Genomic DNA, 24,392 nt, shown 5'->3' with positions numbered 1-24,392 from the left:
AGCGGCTAAATAAAGAAGACTCATAAAGTAAAGAACGAAGAAGCGCTGGAACAAGACAGAAGAGAATAAAGAACCAAATAGACTAGTAATATTGAATACAGTGTTATACATTCGACGAACATTTACTCAATTGTTTACATCGGTTGTTAAACAGATCACAGCTAGAGCCTTAAGGTTCTGGAGTGGGGGGTATGTAGCAGTAAGCACAGCGTAAAACGTCCAATCCCACAAGGTGGACATACTATCATGATCACGTGTCTGCCCACTGTCAATTCAGACAGTTAAATCTTAAAGCTAGCTTCATTTTTGCAGCGCCAAGCACAGCCCTCTCAGTTCTCTGGTTGACTATGACACTTTATATAAGACACGTTGTAACTAAGAGAGTTTAAAAATGGAATGTGAGGGTAGTATTAAAATAAAAGAGGTTTACTTTTATGAAATAAATTAGTTTATTGCAACGTCACAGTTGTTCGCGACGCGTGGCTCGCGTGGACGTCTCGCTCACGTAACGAATGACTCAACAGTATAAATAATAAAAATAATTTACAGTAGCGATAAGTTAATGGATTGGATACAAAACGGCGCCTCCGTCCGGCGGCCCGGGCGGCCACAGTGCGGTGCTCACGCTCTGAAACAACACACGATACATAAAACAAACATCTTAAAAATAAGCTCTGACTCTGTGTTTGACACTAATCGGTGTAACATAACTCCTGAAGATGCCCCGTGGAGGGGTGAAACACGTGTTGAGTAATTTGGCGGTGGCGGTTGTGTGATTCGCATTATTTGCAAACGCATTTATCAGCGGGCTGGCGGGCGGTGCATTTTATTGCATGACTACCACTGCATGTGCGGAAGTGGCTAAATATTGGTCCGTTTCTTGCTCAGGATGGACTTTCGCGAGGTAACGCCTAATTCCATTAAATCTTAAAAATAAGCTTTAATCGTGATGGCAACACCCGTTATTAAAAAATGCCATCAAATTTCTTGACAGAACGATTTAAAATGGCGGGGCGTGTCACTTTTGGCGGGAAAATGAGTCGAGCGTCCCTTACACAAATAGAAGAACTGTTTACAGATATGATTGTCATTTGAAATCAATTTTTGATAATGTCTTAGAGAAAATTTTTGAGGTAATTAAAATTGCGACGTAAAAATATAAAAAAAATCGATGAAAAACTTTAGCATTATAAACAAGTATAAGATTGGCATGTATTTCTGTCGAATCCATAAGGCTAGTAACACCTTTTTACGCTTTTATAATAAATATTCATGAAATAACAAAACTATAATGCAATATAACTAATTAAATATTAAACCACAGTGTAGTGCATTTTGATTGATGTTATAGATGATAATATCAGTTCAAAAATTAATTTCCTCTACTACTGTATTTAAGACGACAAAGTTACCATATACAAAAATCCGTCAAAGTTTGTTGTAGATTAAAAACGGGTTCGTAAGCCACCAAGCTATATAATGAAGTTTTTTTGATATTCTTAAAATTATCACCGTAAATGATCCAAAGTGGAGAATTAAATGAATATTTTTCAGTTTTTAAAATATCGGATTGATCCGGAATTTACTAGATAATATTTAATATATATGATTCTCGAAGAAAAGCTTTGGGATTTTATATATTCAACAGATAATAAATTCTAGAGTCAAAAGCACGACATTGTCATTGTGACAAACACAATTACGGTGTTGTCAACATTTTTGTGTTGCAAAATTGATCACTTTTACTTAAGTTTACAATGTTTATCTACTCTGTTAAAATTTTAAAGTAAGTTTAAACATCTTTTTTAAAACAAAGTTAGGGGTAAAAATAAATGTTCCCATTATAGAAAAGAAGAGAATGTAACAAATAAACCACTAATTATTTACACACTTTGTAGTCTAGTGTTAAAGGTTTGAAGGTAGCTGTTTTTCAAGGCATTGTATAAGGTTTTTATTTACCTGGAATATAATTCTCATTACTATTGCTTTATCTTATAAAGACAATCTTATAAAATATAACCTTAAAAGTTAATCTATTGATATATGTAATCATAAATGAAATATCAATAATTGAGATATAACTCACTTATTCCTCCTCTTCTTCTTCCTCTTCCTCCTCTTCTTCCTCCTCCTCCTCTACTTCCTCGACTTCCTCTTCTTCAACGACCTCTTCTTCCTCCTCCTCGGGTTCGGGTTCGTACTGAGGTTCCTCATCCTCGGGCTCGGCCTTCACGTCCTCCTCGCCTTCGGGGGACTCGGGCTCGCCCTTCTTCTTGCCGGGCCTCTCGCCGAACCACTTAGGCAGTCTCGCTGTATCACGAGATATGCGTCATTATTTATCATCATCACATCAGCCGATGGACGCCCACTAGAAGGCGCTGCCAGCAACCAGCGTGACAATAACTATTTCGTCGATTCAACTAGTGGAAGGACTATTCACGCCGTGTCGTCGCATATTTTAACAGCAATATATTTACAAATTCTTACAGTATTTCAAAATTAAATCTTGCGTTTTGACAATGCAATATTTAAAATGTTTAAATTAAAAAATATATATATTTAATCAGAAAACATTTGAGCAAAGAATGTGGGAATATATCAAAAAGCTATTCTAATTATAATACAATGAAAAAGGGATTCGTTGATGTATGTACAGTGGAAGAATGAGCTGTAACGGCTCCGTGATGACTTACTCTTTTGCCTGCCGCCGAACTGCTCTGCCCTTTCGAGCCAGATCTTCTCAAGGAAGTCCTTGTTCAGTTTCTCTAGGTCCTAGGAGAATGGTTAACACAAGGGTCATTACAAATGCTTTGACGGCCGTTCGGCAGATGGGATAAGGGACGGAATGTTCACAGCGATGCCGGACTAACGATACCTTCTCTGGTGAAATCGACAATTATAAACCTAATCATATAAATATAGAAATAAAACCCTATATTCCTTGGTCACGACATAAATTGAAGACGCCTTTACTTTCATCTTTTTTTTAATAATGAGTATCGTAGTCTCCCCCACAGATAATTATGGAAGGATATACCTCACATCTCATAGTGATATTAAGATACACAGAGGACGCTACTGCTCTAGCTCTGGACTCTTGTCTGTGAGCAGAGGCAATCCTATATAATTAATGTATAAAGTGTATGAAATATAAGATTATATGCCGGGAATTGAACGCGACTTATTATCGCAAGTCTCTTCTATCGCGGGGCTACCACTGCTCTATACTAAATGTACGCATATTTAAAGTTCCACAAAATAAACTAGACCTTTCTCTTATTAGTTTTAAAATTTAATTCGAGAGTTTTTTTTTAGCTTTGAAAAATTATTTCCATTAAGGAAATCAATTTTAATCGAAAACCATCGGAATATAAATTTGAATTTATCTAAAAGTTGTCAATGGAAGTAATTTGTACATTCAAAGATTAAAAATGAAAGAATAGAGATGTTTGAACGTTAATATGGCACCGCTGTGATTTCACAAGACATGAGGGCGCAGGTGTCAAGACACGTGACATGAAAACCATGCGGAGTTCATGCTGGTGGGTTCGCCGTCATCATCTTACTTTTATTTCGGTTCATCCACTGATCCATCTTCTCCTTCCAAACTTTATCCAATACCTCAGCGACAATGGTACTGTAACCCTGTGTTTAAATATTTCCATATATCATCTGTTTTCAACTAACCTAACAGTGAACGCAGCGGATGTCAAACGTGTTTCATAATACGGACAAGTCTTATATAACTAAATTAAATATGTACATATATGAGGAAAATTTTATAACGATTTATCCTCTCCCGGAGGGGAAATATAATGAAAATATACTTCCCATAATAATTAATATATTTGAATTATCTATAATTCCATAACTTCTTAACTGTCAATGTCAAAGTGTCAATGTGTCAATGACTTGTGCGAAAGAAATTTTATACTTTTTCCTAACCTATACTTTTTAATCACGAGATTGAATGTTAAAAGTAATTAGTACAAGTTGAATGCTTTCAGTGTAGTTTCTTTCATTTCAGAAATAATTACTGTGACTCCACAAATATAATAAGACATTATATATATATATATGTTTACATTTTTTTCGTGTTTTTAAATATCGACTGGTTTAACATTGGTCGTAAATTTTAAGGTTGTAATGTTAAATCATTTGTTAGCCATTACAATTCGATTTATTTATATTATATTACTAGCACAAACTATTTATTACTAATTCAATTTCATTAGAAAAACATATATTTAAATATGTTATCATATTATTTATTGATAATTCCATAGTAATTGGAACATATTGTCCAAATAATATTGGTCAGTGGGTCGTATATATCCTAACAGTATTTTATAATAGTATAATAGTGGAGTCGGTTTCCCGCCACAAAAGACACCGTCAAATGCCCGCTGTCATTACGTCATCGCGCTCGTTTCTTGACATTCAAAACTTATAACAGATAAAAAATAATCTTCTGATAAAAATAGATTATAGAATACTTTCACTATAAGAATAAATACTTGCTGATAACATATTTTATTATTATTTTACTAAAAAAGTAATTTAAAATATGTCATTTTTGAGACTCGAAACAGTTTTTTTGCGGTCTATGTGCCTATATTGTATCATATGTTACATTAACATATGTCCAATTATTTTGTAATGTTTTATACCAGGTAATATATACTTACACCTTCGAACAGTTTCTTTTTGTCGTCATAGGACCGTGTGTCGACACGCCGTTCGTATTTTGATGCAACCTGGATTTTGGGCTGAAATAAAACGCAAAAGTTTAACACTCGTCCACCATATTGGCTGTGCTTTTTAAAATAATCCTCGGCTATGTATAATACAAGTAAAACTTAATTTATAGGTTTGTTAGGGATAAATTTAACCATTAAATAAATATTATTTTACATTGTCGTGTATCCCAAAAGTGGGGCCCACGCCGTAGAGGGGAGCAGTTTGATTGTTAAAGGGTGCAATTTGATAGTGGATTCTATATGTGTTTCAATCTTTCGGTTTAGTATAAAAATTCTACATTCTAATGTTACATAGGGGGCGTAAGAGTTTTACATATATATATTCATACATACATATAATCTTTCTTTACTTCTAAATATTCGATTAAAAATAGATAATCACACACTTTGATTTTTTAAATTCATTAAAAATAATTTTAATAATTATACTTTTATAAGATATTTTAAGATATATTCAGTTGTAAATAAGTTAAAGGTTTATCTTTATCTTATTTTGAACTTACCGGGTGTTTGCCAGTGAGGGCTTCAGGGTCAAGACCCTTCTTCAAGGCCTTGTGCCTCAACTGCTGCTTTTGTCTTTCCTTCAGCTCTTTTAACTGTCAACAAAACATTATTTTACAATCGAATCCTTTAAAACATGGGTTAGCAACCTTTTTAATCAGCGGCTCAATTTAATTTTTATCAATTTATAAAACATTATTTTTATAAATATTAGAATAAGAAAATAAACAAATTTTAATGCAAAATATAAATAAATGAGATGAGAACTAAAAAACAAAAATAATTGAAAATAAAAATAATTAATTTCATAACAATATATCGATGAGAGAAAATCGATAAAATAAATTAAATTTTAATTTTCCTGGGGGGCCGTATAAAAATGTTTAGCGGGCCTCGTGTTGGTCATCACTGCATTACAACATAAATCAATTTAATTGTAAGATCACTTACGTCGTAGTCCTGTCTCTTTTGCCTTTCTTCAAGATCGTATTTCTCGGTCTCCAGCTTGACTATGCACTCCCAGAGCTCGGTGGCTTTCTGTCTGAGCTTGTCGACGGACAGGCCCTCGATGTTCAGAGGCTTGATGCGAATGGACAGTGAGATCTTCTTCTCCTCCTCCAACTGCTCCTTGGTCTTGTTGCGTTCCAGTTGAGCGCTGGTAAGACCGAACTGGAACATTGATTTTATTTATTTATTTATAGACAAGAAATCTACACTATTCAAACTATAACGAAGAAATTATGCCGAATGTATTTTCTAATTAACCTGTAGGAACTACATGACGTCATTGTCATCGGCGCATCTAACAGGGGAATCCCACGCCAGAGCGCTCTATATCTACGTCGGACCAATGAGAGCGCTCTACAATAATTCTCGCCTTTTGATTGGCTGACGGTCTTTATTGGTTGAAAATTGTTTTCATAGTCTTAAGAATTGGGATAAATATAGGCTAATTTTGATCAATACACACACTTCTATTTATGACTTTGTGTTATAATTATCTACAAGACCGTGTGGACGGTGCAGAGAAAAATTTATGAAGAAAATCATGTGTTAAAACAAAAAATAAACTAATCGATGCACCGAAAATAAATATCGATATTTACTATTCGATTTGTTAAATTAGTTCTATTGAAATTGATATTGGTGTTTTTTTTAATTAAACTAATCAATTTTTTTGTAGATGTAATCAAGCGTCTATTCCACTCCTCAGCTATCTTTTTTCAGTGGAAGCGTTGTTTTTGAATAAAGAGGTAATATAAACATTTAATGGAATCAGGCGTTACCTCGCGGAAGTCCATCTTAAGTAAGGAAAGGACCAATATTTAGCCACTTCCGCACATGCAGTGGTAGGCGTGCAATGAAATGCACCGCACAGAGTCTCTGTGTTTGGCATAGCTCCTGAGGATGCCCCGTGGAGGGGTGAAGCACGTGTTGAGTGTTTTGGCGGTGGCGGTTGTGTGATTCGCATTGTTTGCCGCATACGCATTTATCAGCGGGCTGGCGGGCGGTGCATTTCATTGCATGACTACCACTGCATGTGCGGAAGTAATATTAACATTGAAAAAACAATTTTTTTGCTTTACATAATCTGTGTCATAATTTACGTCAATTTAATACAAATTCAATTTTAAAAATCAATTATAATAACAAGATAAAACAATAATTACTTTGATTATATTTGACTGCGTAATCGGTGTTAAAAATTTCAATGTCTGTATAGATAATTTTTTTTATATATTTAAAATTCACTATATTTTTCCTTTTTTTAATTTATCACAATTTCGACTAGTTATTAATATTTTATTCGACGCACAAAACATAGTTTTTTCGCATCGATTATTCGATATAACATAGATTCAAGATTTAAAACTAATGGATCGTAAATAGCATCTAGGTTTTTTTCAAATGAACATCACTACAGGAAGAGAGAGAGATATATAGATTTACTTACGTTATCGCTCTTCTTTTGAATGGTGAAGTTGGGGCCGGTCTTGCTGGACTCCTTCATAGCCTGGAGCATAGCCTGGCGCTTCTTCTCGGCCTCCTCGAGCCGCTGCCTCTTCTCCTCGATGTCGCGCTGCTTCTTCTCCTCAATTTCGCGCACACGCCTCTCTTCTTCCTCCTTCTTCTTCTGAGCGAGGCGCTTCTCTTCTTCGGCGCGAGAAACCTAAAGTGTTTTATTAATTAATAACTTGTACGTTCTGACCGAAGTGTTGATTGAGGACCTCAAGATCAACTTTGGTTTACCTTGCGCTTAGCCTGCTTCTCTTTGAGGCGCTTCAGCTCGTCCTCCTCCTTGGCCCGCTGTTTGCGCCATTCGTTGATGTACTCCTTCAGCTGCTCGTCCAAGTCCGACCGTTTCTGATCTTGACGCTATTAAAAAATTAAAAAATAATTACCAACCATCATAGACAGATGTTTCTGACTGTTAAATAATAAACGCTACATTTTCTGATTGAAAATATATGTGCACTTAATTTGAGAATTTGAACAGGAAGCAAAGGTTGTCCCATAAATCACTGATTATCCTGAATCCGTTGCCAATTTCCAGGGTTTTTCTTTCATTCATTCATGTAAGCTGATATACGTTCACTGCAAGGCATTGATCTTGTCCAATGATCATAATGGACGGTCTTGTACAACCCGTATCATCCGGTAACCTTGATTATATTCATCCACCTACTACCCACGCTTCACACTTCTGCTGGCTTGTGATCGTAATTCGAGAACTGTACCAATACTGTTCAGTGGCAGCGAGGAAGGCACATTGTTAGTGTAACCAATGACTGGTGGACCCGAAAGGATCTTGAGTGACAAGGAGACGGTGAACGTGGTGATGATGCCCATTAGGTGTACCTACGACATACTAAAGAAGTCTTTGCAGAAAGCTTGTATAGGTTTAAAAGTAGTCGCAGAAGATTGTGATTTATTCAAAGCGTAGTATGAACAAACATTTTGACGTTGATTTATGGGACACCGTGTATAGACATTTATAATAATAAATATTCACCTTGATGAATTCTGGATCTCCCTCACCCCTGAAAATAGAAAATTCTTTATAATCTCACAAAGGTTCATAATAAATATGTTAATGTTAGGAGGTTCGATAATATTTTTTTTTTCGGCAACAATACATATAGCATCACCGGTTGCAATTGTTATTAATGTAATTAAATATAGATCGCTAAGCTATATATAACGTTTGTCTCGTATATATTTAACGTTAAAAATAAATAGCTTTACAATTGTAACGTTTAATACGATGACATGAACACTGTTAACACTTAACATCTGTTATAGCAGCGAACTGATTATTTTACACATAAAATAAATTATATAACGTAACATCACTAAAATATCGGTAAATATTAGACATGTATCCAAAGCGTTTGCACTCTAAGCGTCGCGGTCGCGTTGGTACAACAAAAAAATAAAAATAAAACCGGTAAATTAACGAATAGGATACGGTTTATAGATAATAATTGATTAATATATAATCGGTTTTTCAACAAGAACTTTTTTTTAATTTACACTACCTATTCGTATATATAACATATCTTTTTAATTGTAATTTCCTTGTGAATCTTGAATCGATGTGTTTTCATTACGTATATATATATATATATATGACTGGATTGAGTTCTACGAGGTTACCTCTAGTGTTAAGTATTTAAATCAGACAGTTCCAAGGACAACAAGTAGTGGTAGCCCAGTGGTATTGACTCAGACTATCGATCGAAGATCACTGGTTCGATACCCGAGATCCAATGTTATATAACTCACGCTATGCGTTATTTATACAGGATTGCCACTGCGAATTAAAAAGTTTCCAGAGTATAGACAGCAGCTGTATACCATAAAACCACACGACCGTTAATATTCCCAAAGGGGGTGTCAACGATCGTGTAGGATTTATATGTCTTCAGGCTGAAACGTTGAGAAGGACATATTTTGAAATATGAACTACATTCTACATGGATATAGTAATAAAAATTATTATAATGTTGTAAGAATAAAAAAATTATGCACTTTGACTACATTGACGTAATCGTTGACAGATAAAATATATATACTCTGTGCTCAAAGCAAGAATTAAAAAATAATATTGCCAACAGAGGAAATATCACTGATATTTTATTTAAATATAGTTCTATATATCAGCCAATAAAACAAATAATTTATTGCAAACATTATTTTTCAATCAAATAATTTCACGAAATTTTGTTTTTTAATCTGTTGCCCCCAATCATGTGGTTACAATACCACTATATAAAATTAAAATAAATTTTAATTACAGTCTTAACCTTAATAATTGTAACCAATTCATTTAATTTCGATTAAATTTTATTAAAAAAATGTCGACAAAAATAAATAAAAAATCATGATATTTGAATTAAATTAGTCAAAACTAGGTGATGATAATTTGCTCCTATATGCATTTAAGTGTTAATACAAAGAAATTCTATTCTTTAAAGCTATATTTTCGGCGAGTATTTAAAAAAAAAAGATTATTTAATTAATCTAAATATAAATTGACAGTTCGCAACAAATTTTTATTAAGAGTTAAATTTTAAATACATTTCCAAATTTAAAAAATTAACCGCCATTTTGAAAAATTTTAATAAAAGGGTGCATAGTTGTAGTATATGTAATTTTATATTTTTAATTGTAATCCTTCCTAATTTAAAAAAATATCGATTTTGACATAAATTATCTGTATTATTACATTTAGAAAAAAAAACAAAGTTCCTGTTGAAAAACCGTTTAGGACGTTCATGCTTTGACATCATGCTGTACCTATCATGCGATTATTGACGCAAAATGGCGGGAGATATCAAACGGGACTCCCGCGGTCCGACATATTTAAGGCGCAGGCGCAGTGCGAATACGAGAATAGATCGCTAGCCAAACGCCAGAAATAGATTTGGAGCAATAGCTCCGCACGGATCAGATGATCTCGGGAGCGTCCACGCCCGGGCCTTGTTTAGTTAATTGTTTTGTTTAATAGTTAGTGACACCACGGATAGCGGTGAAACTTACGCGATCGATGGTCTACTCCTAGAAACAGAAAATAACAGTCAGCCTCTACCTTCGTACCAGGCAGCTATCTATCTACAATCGACATTGGAAGAATGGCAACATTTAGTCACATACCTTTTTATTAACACGACTATATATACGACTAGACCTCTTACATTTACGCGTACAATATTCGTTGGAATAAAACTAATTTTTTTGCAGGTTATATCGCTTATTTATTACTTATTTTATTTTTATACAGCCCATTTTTCTAGTGACACAAAAAATCATTTTATTTCAACGATAATGCTTATATAACCTTAATTGATCAAAACTATTTTATTTTAATGACATTTGTTTTTTTTTAAGTCAAAGGCCTTGTTCATTCATCCTATATTCCAAATGTATAAATTTTTGTTTTGTAAATTTACTTGATAATGTCGAATATAGGTAATTAGCTACGTACTCGTATCATAAAATTCATAGATAGAAAAGTAAAAAGCAGCGAGAGCGATTATTATGCGCATACGCATCTTGATAAGATCGTTACAAGCAATAGATTTGTCAAAAATTTTGAATCGTCCAAAATGGCGGCTCTGATCGAGCGCGTTAGATTATTCCGCCAGACATAACCTTTATCGTGTAATATTAACTCCAATCGACTAAAAGCGAAGCCTCTTACGCTATAATAATAATATTAAATTAACTTACTCTGGTTTAGGAGCGGGTCTTCATGTTGACATATCAGCAGCGGCGGGAAAAGTGAAAAGAAAAAAAAATACAGATTAAAAATTACATTCTTATCAAAAAAATAAATGTCACATTACAATAAGCATTTATCTGTTAAGGCAAACGAGAGATATAAACATGGAAAGATAGTAATTGAAAAGCGCGTTCTATGGTGTTAGTCTATGGTCCTTCAGGAACCACCTGTTACCAGTCACGAGGTTTCACGGGTGCCCGGGAGAAGCACATATAGACAGCGAGCTCCTACCGTAGATGGTGCATTCGTTGTGCATTTGTTGTGTAATGTTGTGCATCAGGTAGCAACGGAAGCGGCGACTTAAGCACTAAAAGCGTTAGGTACGGCATCTAGACTTAGCCTAACGAGCGAAGTGAATGCTAGTGCTGGATCAACCAAAAGGGCACGTCACTTACTTCCTGCAACAAAAGAGAGAAGAGGAATCGGTGAGGGCGTGCAACAGTTTCGAGAGGAACGCTGTGGGAGGGAAGCGGCCCGGCCAACTTGCGACCAGGCAATCACTCCGGGGATTCTCGTGTACTAATAGAATCTAAATAGATGACAGACTAGCCGAGGCAGAGATACCAGGCCCAGATAAGCTAGAGTAATCAAAACCAAACAAAGATCTAAAGAGTAAGTACTTTCATGTCTAGATAGAGGAGATAGAAGGATTAGGGTTTTTATACTCACGTCTCCGGAACTTCTTCTTCTACTTCCTCCTCTTCGGAGCCACTGTTAACAAAGACATCACATTGAATTTCACTTCTAATACCTCATTTTGAAATTATTCTTAAAATAAAGGTTGTCCAATATAAAAATGTACTATATCTCTCATCTTGAAAAGTACCTCCAAAAATTTTTCTATCGAAAACGTTTCTTATATGAAGACATAAGGAACATTTGGTTTTATTTTAGGTCAACATATGTCGTTAACGGAGTTAAATTTGTTTTTTATTTTCATCTAATTAGCCTTTTTGCATTCATATCATGAAGTAAACAATTGGCCACCTATAATGATTTAATAAATCATAATTAAACTTGAGAAAAGTCATGATATAGAAAAAAAACAGATCTGGGTCTGATGTGATCTTTTTTTAAAATTATGGCACGTTCGGTATCCTCGCAACTTATAGTGATATCATTATAGGAAAACTATAATTGATTCTAGTCTCTATCAACCTCCATCATCCTTCTCGTCATCTACATATATGATTGTAAGTTGAAAAGAATATGAAAAATTTTGAAAATATTTTTTTCAAATATCCAATACTTGTACAAATAAGTTTTTCTCTTTGGCTATTCAAAAGTTGATTTATTATCTATTCACTAGATTAATAAATAGATTACTTACGAATATTCTTCCTCGTCAGACATGGTGGTAGTTTATTTGATTCTGTGGAATGAAAGTTTTATGTTAATTCATTTGTTTTCGACGCCAACTAAATGTATTACATTTTAAGTACGGTTTATTTTAGAATTGGCACGCTTGTGCGGTGTTATGTGCTATTGTTTATTTTAATTACATTTAAACTGTTGTTTGTAGGAAGTAATTAGTCGTTGTAGAGACTAACAAAATAACTACATAGTATTTTAATTTCATTTATTACTGATATAGATAGATATATATAGATATAGAGTAAAATTAATTTATTACTGTTTCTCTAAATTACGCTGGAATTTTAGAATATTTTTAAGTGGGTTCTTAAGAAGAAAAAAAACAGATAATTGCACAGACTAATAAAAAATTGGAGAGAATATAATGGCTATATAAAATTTTTGCTCATTTGACAGTTCGCCATGTAATTTACGCGTTTGACAGTTCGCTTCGAACTTCGAAAGTTTGACAGCTCACATTTTGCAAATTTTACCTGTCGCTTAAAGCATTACTCAGAATTTATTGATTAAATTTTGTAAATCTACTTATTCATTCTATATTTTATATCATCATTCTGAAATATGATTTATTAATTAATTTTTTCTACTGCAATCTGTTAGTTCAATGATAATGACATTCTGTCAGTGCAAAATTTTATTGGGACAGCTAGTAACTTAGAAATTTAATTTAACCTATTAATATAAAGCTTCTATTAATCTTGTCAAAGTTTTGATTGCATATACAAGTTTTTAATTATTTAAATATAAAACAGCATCTAAATGATAGTGACAGATATTCACATCGGGTGCAAAAAATTCGAAATTCAATTTTTTTTTATTTTAATAGGCACATGCGCTATTGAATCGTCGACAATTTCAACATTATAAGTAATAAGCTACCACTGGCTTGGAACGCTGATCAGGTGAAGAGTCAGCCGGAAATTCAATAGTTGCTTTTTTAAATGAAATTTAGCAGTTTTTTATGTATCAATAGAACAACTTTATATCATTAATATGATTGTTTAACGAGATTTACTATATTAATCGTTTTGTTTCAATTGATATGCATTTGAAGTTGTCATTTGACATTTATTTTAGCAAGTTCCTTTTACAAGGCATTTAGTCAATAACTGTTAGGACTCTTTTAGCGTTGGTGTCATTATTGTAGTTTTATATCCTATTTTATTTTGTTATATTCTGATTTCCTCATAGCTTTATGGTTCGTATACTAATTATGAAATAAATTTCATACAACGGCTGCCTTTTTCGGTTATTGAATTCGAAATTCAAAAACTCAGGCGTCAGATGCGCCATTTTTGTTTTAGTGATATCTTATTTATATCATCATCATCGTGTCAGCTGATAAATATCCTTCTTCTAACTTCCTCCACAAATCGCCACGATGACCAGGCTGACTTTATCCAGCGCCTATCCGCGAACTTAACTGTCATATTTTCACCTAGTGGAGTCAATAATATATATGTACTGAATACAAGTGTTAATTATAAAAATATTAAACATTACATATTTGAGTGTTCGTTTAATTCCACTTTAAAAATATATACGTATTTTCTATTTGATGAGGTGAAGTAAGCCTAATAAATTATTTGTTAATATTTTACACTTCGCAAAATCTTTTCATAATTCCGAACGTGCGTTCTATTAAAAAACAATATACATGTTTCCCGTAAATCAACGTCAAGTCGTAATCTAGTGATAGGGCGGAGAGGATAATCTTGAATAATTTATTGAAAAAACTGATGTTAATACAAATTTTTAAACACGTTTTATTTATGTTAGATATTGTATTATTGAAACATATACTTTGTTTCACAAAAAGTCTTATTATATTTTTAAATTCATTAAAGTTTATTTTGTGGACGCGAAAAAAAATAAAAAAATCTCAATTTCGTTTTCACAGTACTGCAAATTGTAATACAGAGTGCGTAAAATTAATTTACTTAAAATTAATTAAAAACAACCTTTTATTTTAAAGACGTGACACGTGATTATTTAAAATTTATTATCTGTGGTTAGCTATGAGACGCTAAACGGTGGCTTGTAATAATAAACAAATATTCAAAGTGTTAAATATTTCATGGTCGATATTAAAAATACAGATTATATAATAAGGAATACATTAATATACTCGTTTCTGAACGCGACTACTACATAACAAATATATCTCGATTATGTCAATAAATATATTCGTTTGTAATATTTGGAATGACTATTGATGTACATTTCTATAACCACAGATAACTATAAAATGCTTAGTTACATCGTTTTTTTATACAAAAAATTAACTCATAAATAAAGTACTCTAAATTAATAATCAGACAATAGTAATAAATGTAGTTATATTTAGCTATATCAGGGATTTTGTAATCAGATCGCTAAACACCTGACATCCAATTCAGTAGTTCTCTTCGTCTCTTGCGCAAAGTTACAAACCATGGACTATCTAGACTAAATGTCTCTATTTCCTTGGTAACTCATAAAGATAAAATTCGTGTATTCAATATCGGAACTTTTAACAGAACTATTACAGATCGTTAACGTACTATTTTATTTATTTTTAATTTGTTTTATTTTTGACAACCATGCTTCGAATAAATATTATATAAAAAACTGATTGACTCAATCGGGAAACTGTTTCTCAAAGGAGCCTTGGTGCTTGGTAAATGCCATGAGCGTATATAAGACATTAAGGCTAGAACCCCTTACGAAAATAAATGCGTCAAATATTGGTTAATTCTTGTTAGTTTACTCAATAAATGTTTACTTGACTGTAATTCCTTTAATTTTATTAAAATGTGCTTAATTGCGCTGAATTGTATTCGATATTGGAAATTCTACCGTTTTTGATTGTATATATAAAAAAGTTTATTATTTTACACCCATCCTATGTGAATGCTATATGTCTATGGTTACTCAAAAGATATTTAAGATGGCACAGGCCCTATCAAATTGTAAATATCAATTTTAATCAGTGTTAAAAAATCTGAGTTAAGGTTTAAAAATATGTTTCAAGTACTAACTAGACACAGTTTTCAGGCGCTTATGAAATGTCGTTATTTTTTCAAATTCTTTTACTCAATCACGCAAATGTCAAGAAACTGAACACTGTTTTTGCCTTGAAAATTAATTATTTTTCTTTATAAGATGTATTATTCCTCGTGTGAAGATAGAAGCGGAGCCGGTAGTCTTCAAGAATGTTTGTCGTTCAAATATTTTTCAATTGTGTAATAACCTATAACAAGTACATGGTTCTTAACCTTAAAAACATTGTTTGAAAACGACAATACATTTTGTAACAGCAAATGTAGTGCCAAAATGAATTAAAAATTTTTATTTAGGGAATTAAAGCTGTCAGTGTAATCTGTATTACCTAACGAACGCGCGAGCGCGGGAAAATGCCAAACTGAAAAAAAATGGAGCGGTCGCTAGGAAGGTGCGAAACGAGTGTTGTTTACGAAATCCGGTTTATTTTTAGCGGTTTTGTCTTTCCGACGGCCGCTGGCTGCTGGCACTTGTTCAAGCGAAGTATAAAATTGGTACGTATCGCGAGCGCATGCCTGTCCTGGTTGCGGAATTCATTTTTAGATTTTTTTAAGTATGTCATAAATTATTTGAAATATTTTAAATAGAAATTTGACGATTACATCGTATTCACGATCCTTTTTTATCTATCCTTTTTTCAATAGGAAATTGTACAATAACATCAAATAAATCAATTAATCCTCCTCATTATTTCCTAATTTTATCGATTAATAATAATGTACACAAAGTATATTAGTTTTCTTTTTCAGTTGCAATTTGATTTGCCATCGCGTCCTACATAGTTTTATTAGAATAGAGTTATTTACTAGCTATTTATTAGGTTAATATTTTTTAGCAAATAATTTAGTACACAAGTTAATATTTATTTTAGTGTACGGTACAATATGCCATATTTTTTGACTAATAGATACTATCTACAAATATAAGCAAAATGGACGCCAACGTTTTAAAGTGAAGTTTGTAAGTCGCATGTTTTAATGTATCAGATTTCGTGGATTGTCGGAAGTAAGTGGATACTACAATTTCCGTCGCTGTCAACAGAGACAAATAAATATGGATTAAAATATAACATTTGGACATTCGTTATTTACATTTTTATAACGCAAGTAGTTTTAGTCGTGGCAATTAAAGTTAGCGATAATTATATACCATAGATTAAAAAATTAAACATTTAGGTAATTAAATAAGAACTCTTAAAAAGGAAAACAGTTTAGTTATTAAGACTTGCCTGAAATTCCACCAGATATAAAATAGTAATGCAGTTTTGATTACTAAGATACAAGTTAGTTGGGTTAAGTAAATATTCTATCTGTAATAAATGCCTAAACTACATTTTTTATTTATTTATATGAATAGTTTAAATTATTTATTAAATATATATAATGACAGTAAATGAATTACATCGACGAAGCTAGCAAATCGATTTATTTTATTTAGATATTGATTTCAGTATTGGCATGTTTCCAATTTTTTTAAGTTAACTTCAACTTTTTTTTAAAAAAAAATGACATTTGGGCATCGCTAAAATAGCAGTTTATCTACCAATGTCGAGTCAAAAAAAATCAAATAATTAAATGTGAAATCCAACTTGACATTACAGATTAAAATATCACATTAATTTTGGAATAAAGAGAATCGATAGTTCCAAATTATTTTAGTACTTTTTTGCTTCATAATATTATAGAACATATTTTAATACGATTTATTATTTGAACATTAAACGTCAGTTTCCGATTACATCAAGTCTGAAATTTTGGCACCTCTCCAATTTGTTTTAATAATTACAAAATGACAAAATGTCATATTAATTTTGGAATAAATAAAATTGATACTTTGAAATATTATATGTATTTAAAATCTGGATTTTTCGTTTCTTTTGTTTTAGTTCATTTGAGGACATGTTTTAAACACATTATTAAACATTAAAGTTAGTTTCCGAACATTTCGTGTTTTTGAAATTGTGTGAGCAAAAAAAAAAATAATGACCAAATGTACAGTGTGTAGTGGATTTTTGTGAAAATTCGGGACGTGAATAGTCCGAGTGACATATTGGCCGATTACGGTCGGCTCGGTAACGTAATCCCGGCTATACATGGCGGCCGTCTATTTCGGCTCTCCGCCGCCCGACCCCCAATTTGGCAACACTACACGCGTTTTATTTTTAAACTGTTTTCCATTTAGCGCAACATTACCGTTAGCGTCGGTTTCCGAACGCACTAAGGGCCCCTACACACTGTACAAGTCACAGGCACTTCGCGGCACTTACGTCGCACGGGTAGAAGACGGTCACTCGGTCACTTGTTCGCACCGGCAGCACAGCGACGTTGGAATGTGGAGTCCGCGGCGACCGGGGCGGCTCTGACGACGCGCCGGAGGAGGCCCAGCGCCTCCGCGCCTCTGCTCCCGCCCTCTCTCCCTCTCGCCCGCAACTATTTTTGGCCGCGGTCATTTTTGATCTCGTCGCCCGCCAGCTCCGGTTTCTAGAGGAACCGACACCTTGCGCCCGGCGCGCCTCGATTCTTGAGCAGCGTGCCATGTTACCGCCGCGAGAATCTACCTCCGCGGACGTGCACTCGTGAAAATAAACACATATCAGTTATTCATATAATCGTCCATATTATACATGTACATCAAGAGAAGAATGCCAGAAGAAATCAATTTGTTACAAAAAAAAATCAGATTTAACTTTAAGGCATCTTTCAATATAAAGCTAACCAAACGCCCTCTACTCTAAAAGCCCATAACAAAATCTGACGGTTCTTTGTAGTTACATTTACACTATTCTAAATAGTTACTAAAAGCAATTGATTTATTCAAGGTCCTTTTAAAAGATTTTGCTTAATGAACTTCCTGCATTATAAGTTAGCATAGAGATATTAATAGCATCTTTGGCGACGCCATTTTACGGTAAAACAGTCTGTCTTCATGTCGGCAGGTGTACAAATTTTCAAATCGACGGAACCTCCCTACATGAATCCTATATGATAAGTTTATATTAAAATCTGTTTATTGCCAGTTTTTGTTATTAAAATGGAATTAGTTCAGTATAGAAAGCTATAAGTCAGAATTGACTTATAACTTTACATTAAAATAAAAAATAATTAATGTTAAAATACAAATTTTAAAAAATCTTAGATAAAATTGGAGAAGGAAGGATTGAAACGTTTCCAAAACGTGAATTTTCCCACTATCTGGAATCCAGGTCCAGGTGTTTCAGTAATTGTTAAGATTGAATCGAAGTGTAAATAAGAAAGTAAACAAACGATATGATAAACAAATTGTAAGTAATATACTCTACAAATTAAAATAAGATACCATGTCAAGGATTTTTAAATATTATAGCGTATCTATCCGTCACATTGAGAAGAGTCGTTAAATTCAGTAATATCACCAGCAAAAACGCCGTGCGCACACATAGTTTGAAAGATTCTTATTTTAAAATTCAAAAACAAAAATTCTTTATTCGATTTCGAATGGAATACATCTTTTATTAACTTTTAATAGAGTCTACCACCTGTTCGGATAAATGCCTCAAACGTGAAGGAACAAGCGAAAGAACTTCAGCGGTTTTGTATATTTTTTAGTTCGATCAATTATATAGTTAAAATAACGGCAAAATCGTAGTAGTTGTGGTCCCATTACAATATTAGGGATCTGCAGTAATATATATGTCATGTCGTTACCGAATCTTCTTTGTTAATGTCGATTTTACGGCGCTGTGCCCCTTTTATAAGTTTACACGAGCAAACTACTAGCGCCATCTATCGACGCCGTCCGGAACTACAAAGTTCCGACCTAATTATATATTACGAATAAATAGCTTAAACTTATGCCATGCGGTGGGCGTCTATCGGATGACATAGTAATATAAAATTACATATTTAATTAATATTGAAAAAAATATTCGAATGTAATTCGGAGTGACAGCGTTCGGGAAGCTCCAAAATAATCTCTCGTCCAAAATACAGAAATGTCTGAAGACGTACGTCCTTGACCAATGTGATGCCAGTAATGATATACGAATCCGAGACGTGGTAGCTTACGACTGGCTTTATAAGAAGGCTCGAGATCATCCAGAGAGCAATGAGCAATCCAATCTGAAATGAGGAGTTCCGCAGAAAAAGCAAAATGACCGACGTATACTTTGAAGTAGACGTCTATCAGCTGAAAAGTTGAAGAAAAAACCTCAAGACGAGCGGAGGCTCCAGATATGCTCTCTTCTATAAAGTCTTCTATGACTTCGTAGTGACCTTTAGAACACAAACTTTCTATCATAATTCACTTATAGAAGCTTTGTAAACAATACCGATATGATCACAGGTAAAAGAGTTTTGTCCAAATTATGATTTGCCAACTCTATGAAGTCAAGTCTCATGTAAAAAAAAATGTTTTTCCTTCTGGCACTTATATTGTATACGAATTATGGTAGTCCAGTGGTTGAGGACTAAGACTTACGATCGAAATTTGCGAGTTCGATTCTCGGGGTACGATATTATTAATTCACACTTTGTGCATTAATTATATAGGATTGCCACTGCTCACAAATAAGTTTCCAGAGGATGGACAGCAGCGCCCCCTACATAGCATAATATCACACTGCGATTATGGAATATCCTCCAAAAATATCTTTTGGAAGGTCTTTTGGAATCTTATGCCTTGTAGTGGACGTCCATGGACTGAACCGCCTTGTGTATACTAGTGTTATCCAACGTTGGAGCTACACGGGGTCGATTTGATTGTGAACCGGGACAATTCAACCCTTCTTTAATATAAAATATATATATGTTTGTGAAATTCTTCCAAGGTCCGGTATATTAACAACGCGAAGTCGAGAGAGTAATGTGTATGGTTCTATTGTCTCGTGTGAAGTTTGTGCTGTTACCCTTGCGGCTTTTACAGCTTCATCGGAAACGAGTTCACGGAACGGAGGGGTCCGTGAACTATATGATGTGTGTATGTTCTAGCTTCGTCCGTATTTATATCGGCGTATGTGAACCATTTTATATGTGTGGTAATCCCCTTTTCGATGCGCTGCTGACGATGACGTAATGTTTCTGCAATAATACCGATGTAAATAAAGAATTATATTTCTGTGCAATTCCCCTTTTCGTTGCGCCGCTGACGATGACGTAATGTTTATGCAATAATACCGATGTAAATAAAGAATTATATTTCTGTGCAATTCCCCTTTTCGTTGCGCGACTGACAATGACATAATGTTGCCACTACATAGGGGGCGTAAGATTTTGAGAAAGGCTAAGGTGAGGCATTACACATTAAAAGAAAAATGCAGGTAATTTTTTCGTGGACATACAATACATTTTAGATACAGGAAGCAGGCCGCTTCTTATTTGTCCTTTTAGAAATTTACACGATAGTCCTTTTTACGGCAATGAACGTCCTGCAGCTGATTGCAAAGAAACAATTTATATTTTTATTTATCTAAATTTGTGTTTAATTTATTTGTATTTTTTTTAATATAAGTGCTGTTCAATAAAGTATATACACCAATTAATTATATATATATCTCTATGTCGTGAACGAAAAAAAAATATGTTTTTTATAATGCATCCTGTTTCTGGGGACCTATCTTACTTTTATTGTCTTGGGTACACAGGGACTATTTTTAATTCGTCGTATTATTTGCGTTCTCATCTTTTTTTAAAAATTTTTTAATTTTTTCCTAATCCTTTCATTCATCATCTCACTTTCGTTGTCACCGGAATACTACAGGTTTAGTTTTTCTCTTTTGCATTATTATTATTAACATATACATATATATATATATATATATATATATATATATACTTGTGTTACGTCTGTATATGTCTATTATATGTTACGTCGACATATTACGTGGCGTGGCCCTATTGCAACATAGTATTATTGTTGAGAATTCATTAACTGATTAAAAGATGTACATATAGGTACAAAATATGTAAAAAGGGGGATATATAGCTTATTTATTAGCAAAAATCATTAAAGGTTAGGTTATGTGTAACCTATAAACCTGTATATTGCAGATTAGATTGCTTGAATACCACAGTATTACGTTGTGGGGTCATGGCTATTGCAGTCAGGCCGAGTTTAATATGTCCTAAATCAACATTCATAATGAACCGATCACGCGACTCTATTCTTGGACTCGCAATCGATATAAATAACATATATTACAATTATTAGAACTAAGCAATTTTATGGAATATAAAATTCTTAAGTGTCATTTTCAGTTTCCCGCCATATTTTTTCTCACCGAAATATTTCGCACAGATTATAAATATTGGAATGCAGACTCCATTAGGGCTTACATTTGATCCGTCCATCGAAATTATAAACAACATATGAACCTAAAATAATCAGAATAATGAAAATAATAAACAAGTGTGTTAAAATCTGTGATATTAGAAATGTAAATAAAATTCGATAGATAGTTTAAAAATAATTAGAAATTATTAATAAATAAATTGTTAAACAGATGTATGAAAACTAAACAATAAAGTAATAAAAATTATAAATGTAAAATTGAGTATAGAATTAAAAAATATGTGAAAAAATTATAATAAAAAAAACCCTGTCCATCCGTAATAGGAGGTGGCAGTAAAAAAAACCTATGGATCTTGAACAATTCACACCACCCTGGATTAGAATACCCTGGAAAACTTGGTTCACTAAGCTTCTGTGGATCTAGCTTTAAAATGATAAATGTATATCTAATTCATTGTCAATTAATGTGTGGTACATCCTACTAAAAATTTCAAGGGTTCAGAAGAAATAAATTAGGTAATGATTTATAAAATAAAAAAAGTTTTCAAAATTTGGATTAATGCATATTAAATTGAATCATTGTTTACATCTTTTAGTCCAAAATACCATAATCCCTGAAGTCTTTGACCAGTGTGTGTTGACGGTGATGACTTTGTAAGGCTCAAGGTCACCAAGAAAGCAATGGAGAGAGCTATGCTCCAAGCTTCGCTACGAGACAGAATCAGAAATAAAGAGATCCACAGTTGTGACCGAAAGGTTCTCGAGTGGCTGCCACGAGCCGGAAAACGCGGTGATAAGTCCACCACTAGGTGGACCGATGACAGTTAAGATGCTGCGAAGACAGGAAAACGCTGCATGTCGGCAGCGCAAGACTGGTCATCGTGGCGATGGCGTGGATTTGGCGGAGGCCTATGCATTGAAAACAAATTAAAACAATGTTGCCTTGCCGTGGAAGTTTATGGATTGATACGCTGAAGATGATGATCTCTCCATGTAGACTGCCAGAAGATATTGGCCTGACGCATTTTAATAGAAAAAAATTAATAAGAAAGGGACTGATACATAGCTACTTCCGCTATGTAGCAGTAGTCGTGTAATAAAGTGCACCGCCCGCCAGCCCGCTGATAAATGCGCTTCACCCCTTCACGGGGCATCCTCAGGAGTAATGTTACACCGGTTAGTGCCAAACAACGAGTCTGCACGTTGTAGTAGTTAGCACACGCGTTGAGTGTTTTAACGGTGGTAGTTGTGTGATTCGCATTGTTTGCCGCTTGCGCATTTATTAGCAAGCTGGCGGGGGGTGCACTTTATTGCACGACTACTGCTATATAGCGGAAGTTGCTACATATTAGTCCTTTTCTTACTTAGGATGGACTTCCGCAAAGTAACGCCTGAATCTATTAGGTATAGAAAATAAATATTTCAGAGTGATAATGTTATGTGTGATTAGAAATATAAAAATAAATACACTTATTTAACGCTTTAAAGTTTTGCAAACAAATTACAGTCACTTTTATCAAGTTTTTACACTTATCACTTGTATATAATAATCATATGCATTCTTGTATTACATTAGCTTTTGTAGAGAGATATTTCGGACAGTACATCGCGCTGTTTAATTGAAATATCTTGGCAGCTGTGTTTTGTTTATTTTTCTAGGCGGTCTATCATTGACCGTATTCTATACGTATCTAGTTATGGGAAATCCATCGAGGAAAGACTAAATTTTCCCATAATTGAATAAAAAAATGGCAATTTGGCACATGTAATTTAAAAGTATTAAAAAGATGGATAAAAAATTTCATTATTTAATTTTTAATTTATGTCTTTTAAAAGTATAATATCAATTTTGAGAATTAAAATTAGTATCTATTTTGATAATTAAAATAAAAATCTAAGAGTCCGGTAAACTACAGATTAACAAATATATAACAGATGTTATACATAATATGTTACATAAATATTAGATATGTTTTTAAATTAATATAATTAATAAGTTTTTAGGAATAACCTAAAATAATTTTTAAATCTTCTAAAAGTCAATGACCATGACATGAAATTTGAACCACGAAACATCGAGGTCTAAAATTAGACACCGAATAACTTCTGGACAGAAAATATCAAAGAGAACATTGTGTTTATAATGTGCTACTTGTTATATTTAACGAAGAGTACTGTTTTATTCTCTTTGAGAAAATGAACACCGCGTTATAGTTTTTATTGATGAGAGCGATATTTATTAATAACTTTTATAAATTGCTATTTATGAAACGCGGCGGTGGAGTTTAATGAAGAATCCATTTTCTGTGAATGCCATTAGCAATAATTCAAAATATTTTTGAAGCAATGTAAAATTGTCTATTTATAATCTAAGTAATTTTATTTATTAAAATATAATCTAACAGAACAGCTAAAAGTTGCATTCTTTAAGAAATGTTAAAAAAAATCATTAACGATAAACTTATTATTTTAAAACATAACACATTCAGTAATTTTAAAATCTAAAAAATATGAGAACAACATTAATCCAAAAGCTAATTCAAGTACTAATATTTTTTTTGCAAGTAAAGTATCAAAATAATTTGAATAATAAGATAATCAAAGTTTACTTTTGTATTTAAAGGTGCAACTTTCATTCAGGAAAGTACTTATAGTTTTTATTCAAA

General features: G+C 33.2%; 1 protein-coding gene across 2 annotated transcripts; it reads right to left on the bottom strand.

Moving 5' to 3' along the window:
- Nucleotides 1–425: 425 nt before the first annotated feature.
- Nucleotides 426–17,835, bottom strand: up (Troponin T, skeletal muscle). 2 transcript variants are annotated; one of them, XM_068772076.1, is made up of 14 exons: nt 17,729–17,835; nt 12,377–12,418; nt 11,716–11,757; nt 10,995–11,012; nt 10,305–10,322; nt 8,275–8,302; nt 7,512–7,637; nt 7,216–7,431; nt 5,712–5,930; nt 5,264–5,356; nt 4,689–4,769; nt 2,694–2,772; nt 2,087–2,310; nt 426–628 (listed from the first exon to the last, which is right to left on the bottom strand). In XM_068772076.1, the coding sequence occupies exons 2-13, from the start codon at nt 12,397–12,399 to the stop codon at nt 2,087–2,089; spliced, it is 1,167 nt and encodes a 388-aa protein (XP_068628177.1). In that variant the 5' UTR covers nt 12,400–12,418; nt 17,729–17,835; the 3' UTR covers nt 426–628. The 2 variants fall into 2 exon arrangements, with proteins under 2 accessions (XP_068628177.1, XP_068628178.1); XM_068772077.1 differs by lacking the exon at nt 10,305–10,322.
- Nucleotides 17,836–24,392: the final 6,557 nt, after the last annotated feature.

The sequence above is a fragment of the Battus philenor genome, unplaced genomic scaffold (assembly GCF_028537555.1).
Source record: "Battus philenor isolate CCGP_79_NKW_IND1 unplaced genomic scaffold, ilBatPhil1.0.hap1 SCAF_4, whole genome shotgun sequence".
NCBI lineage: Eukaryota > Metazoa > Arthropoda > Insecta > Lepidoptera > Papilionidae > Battus > Battus philenor.
Note: the sequence above shows the minus strand (reverse complement) of the source record. Positions and strands in the feature narration are given on the sequence as shown.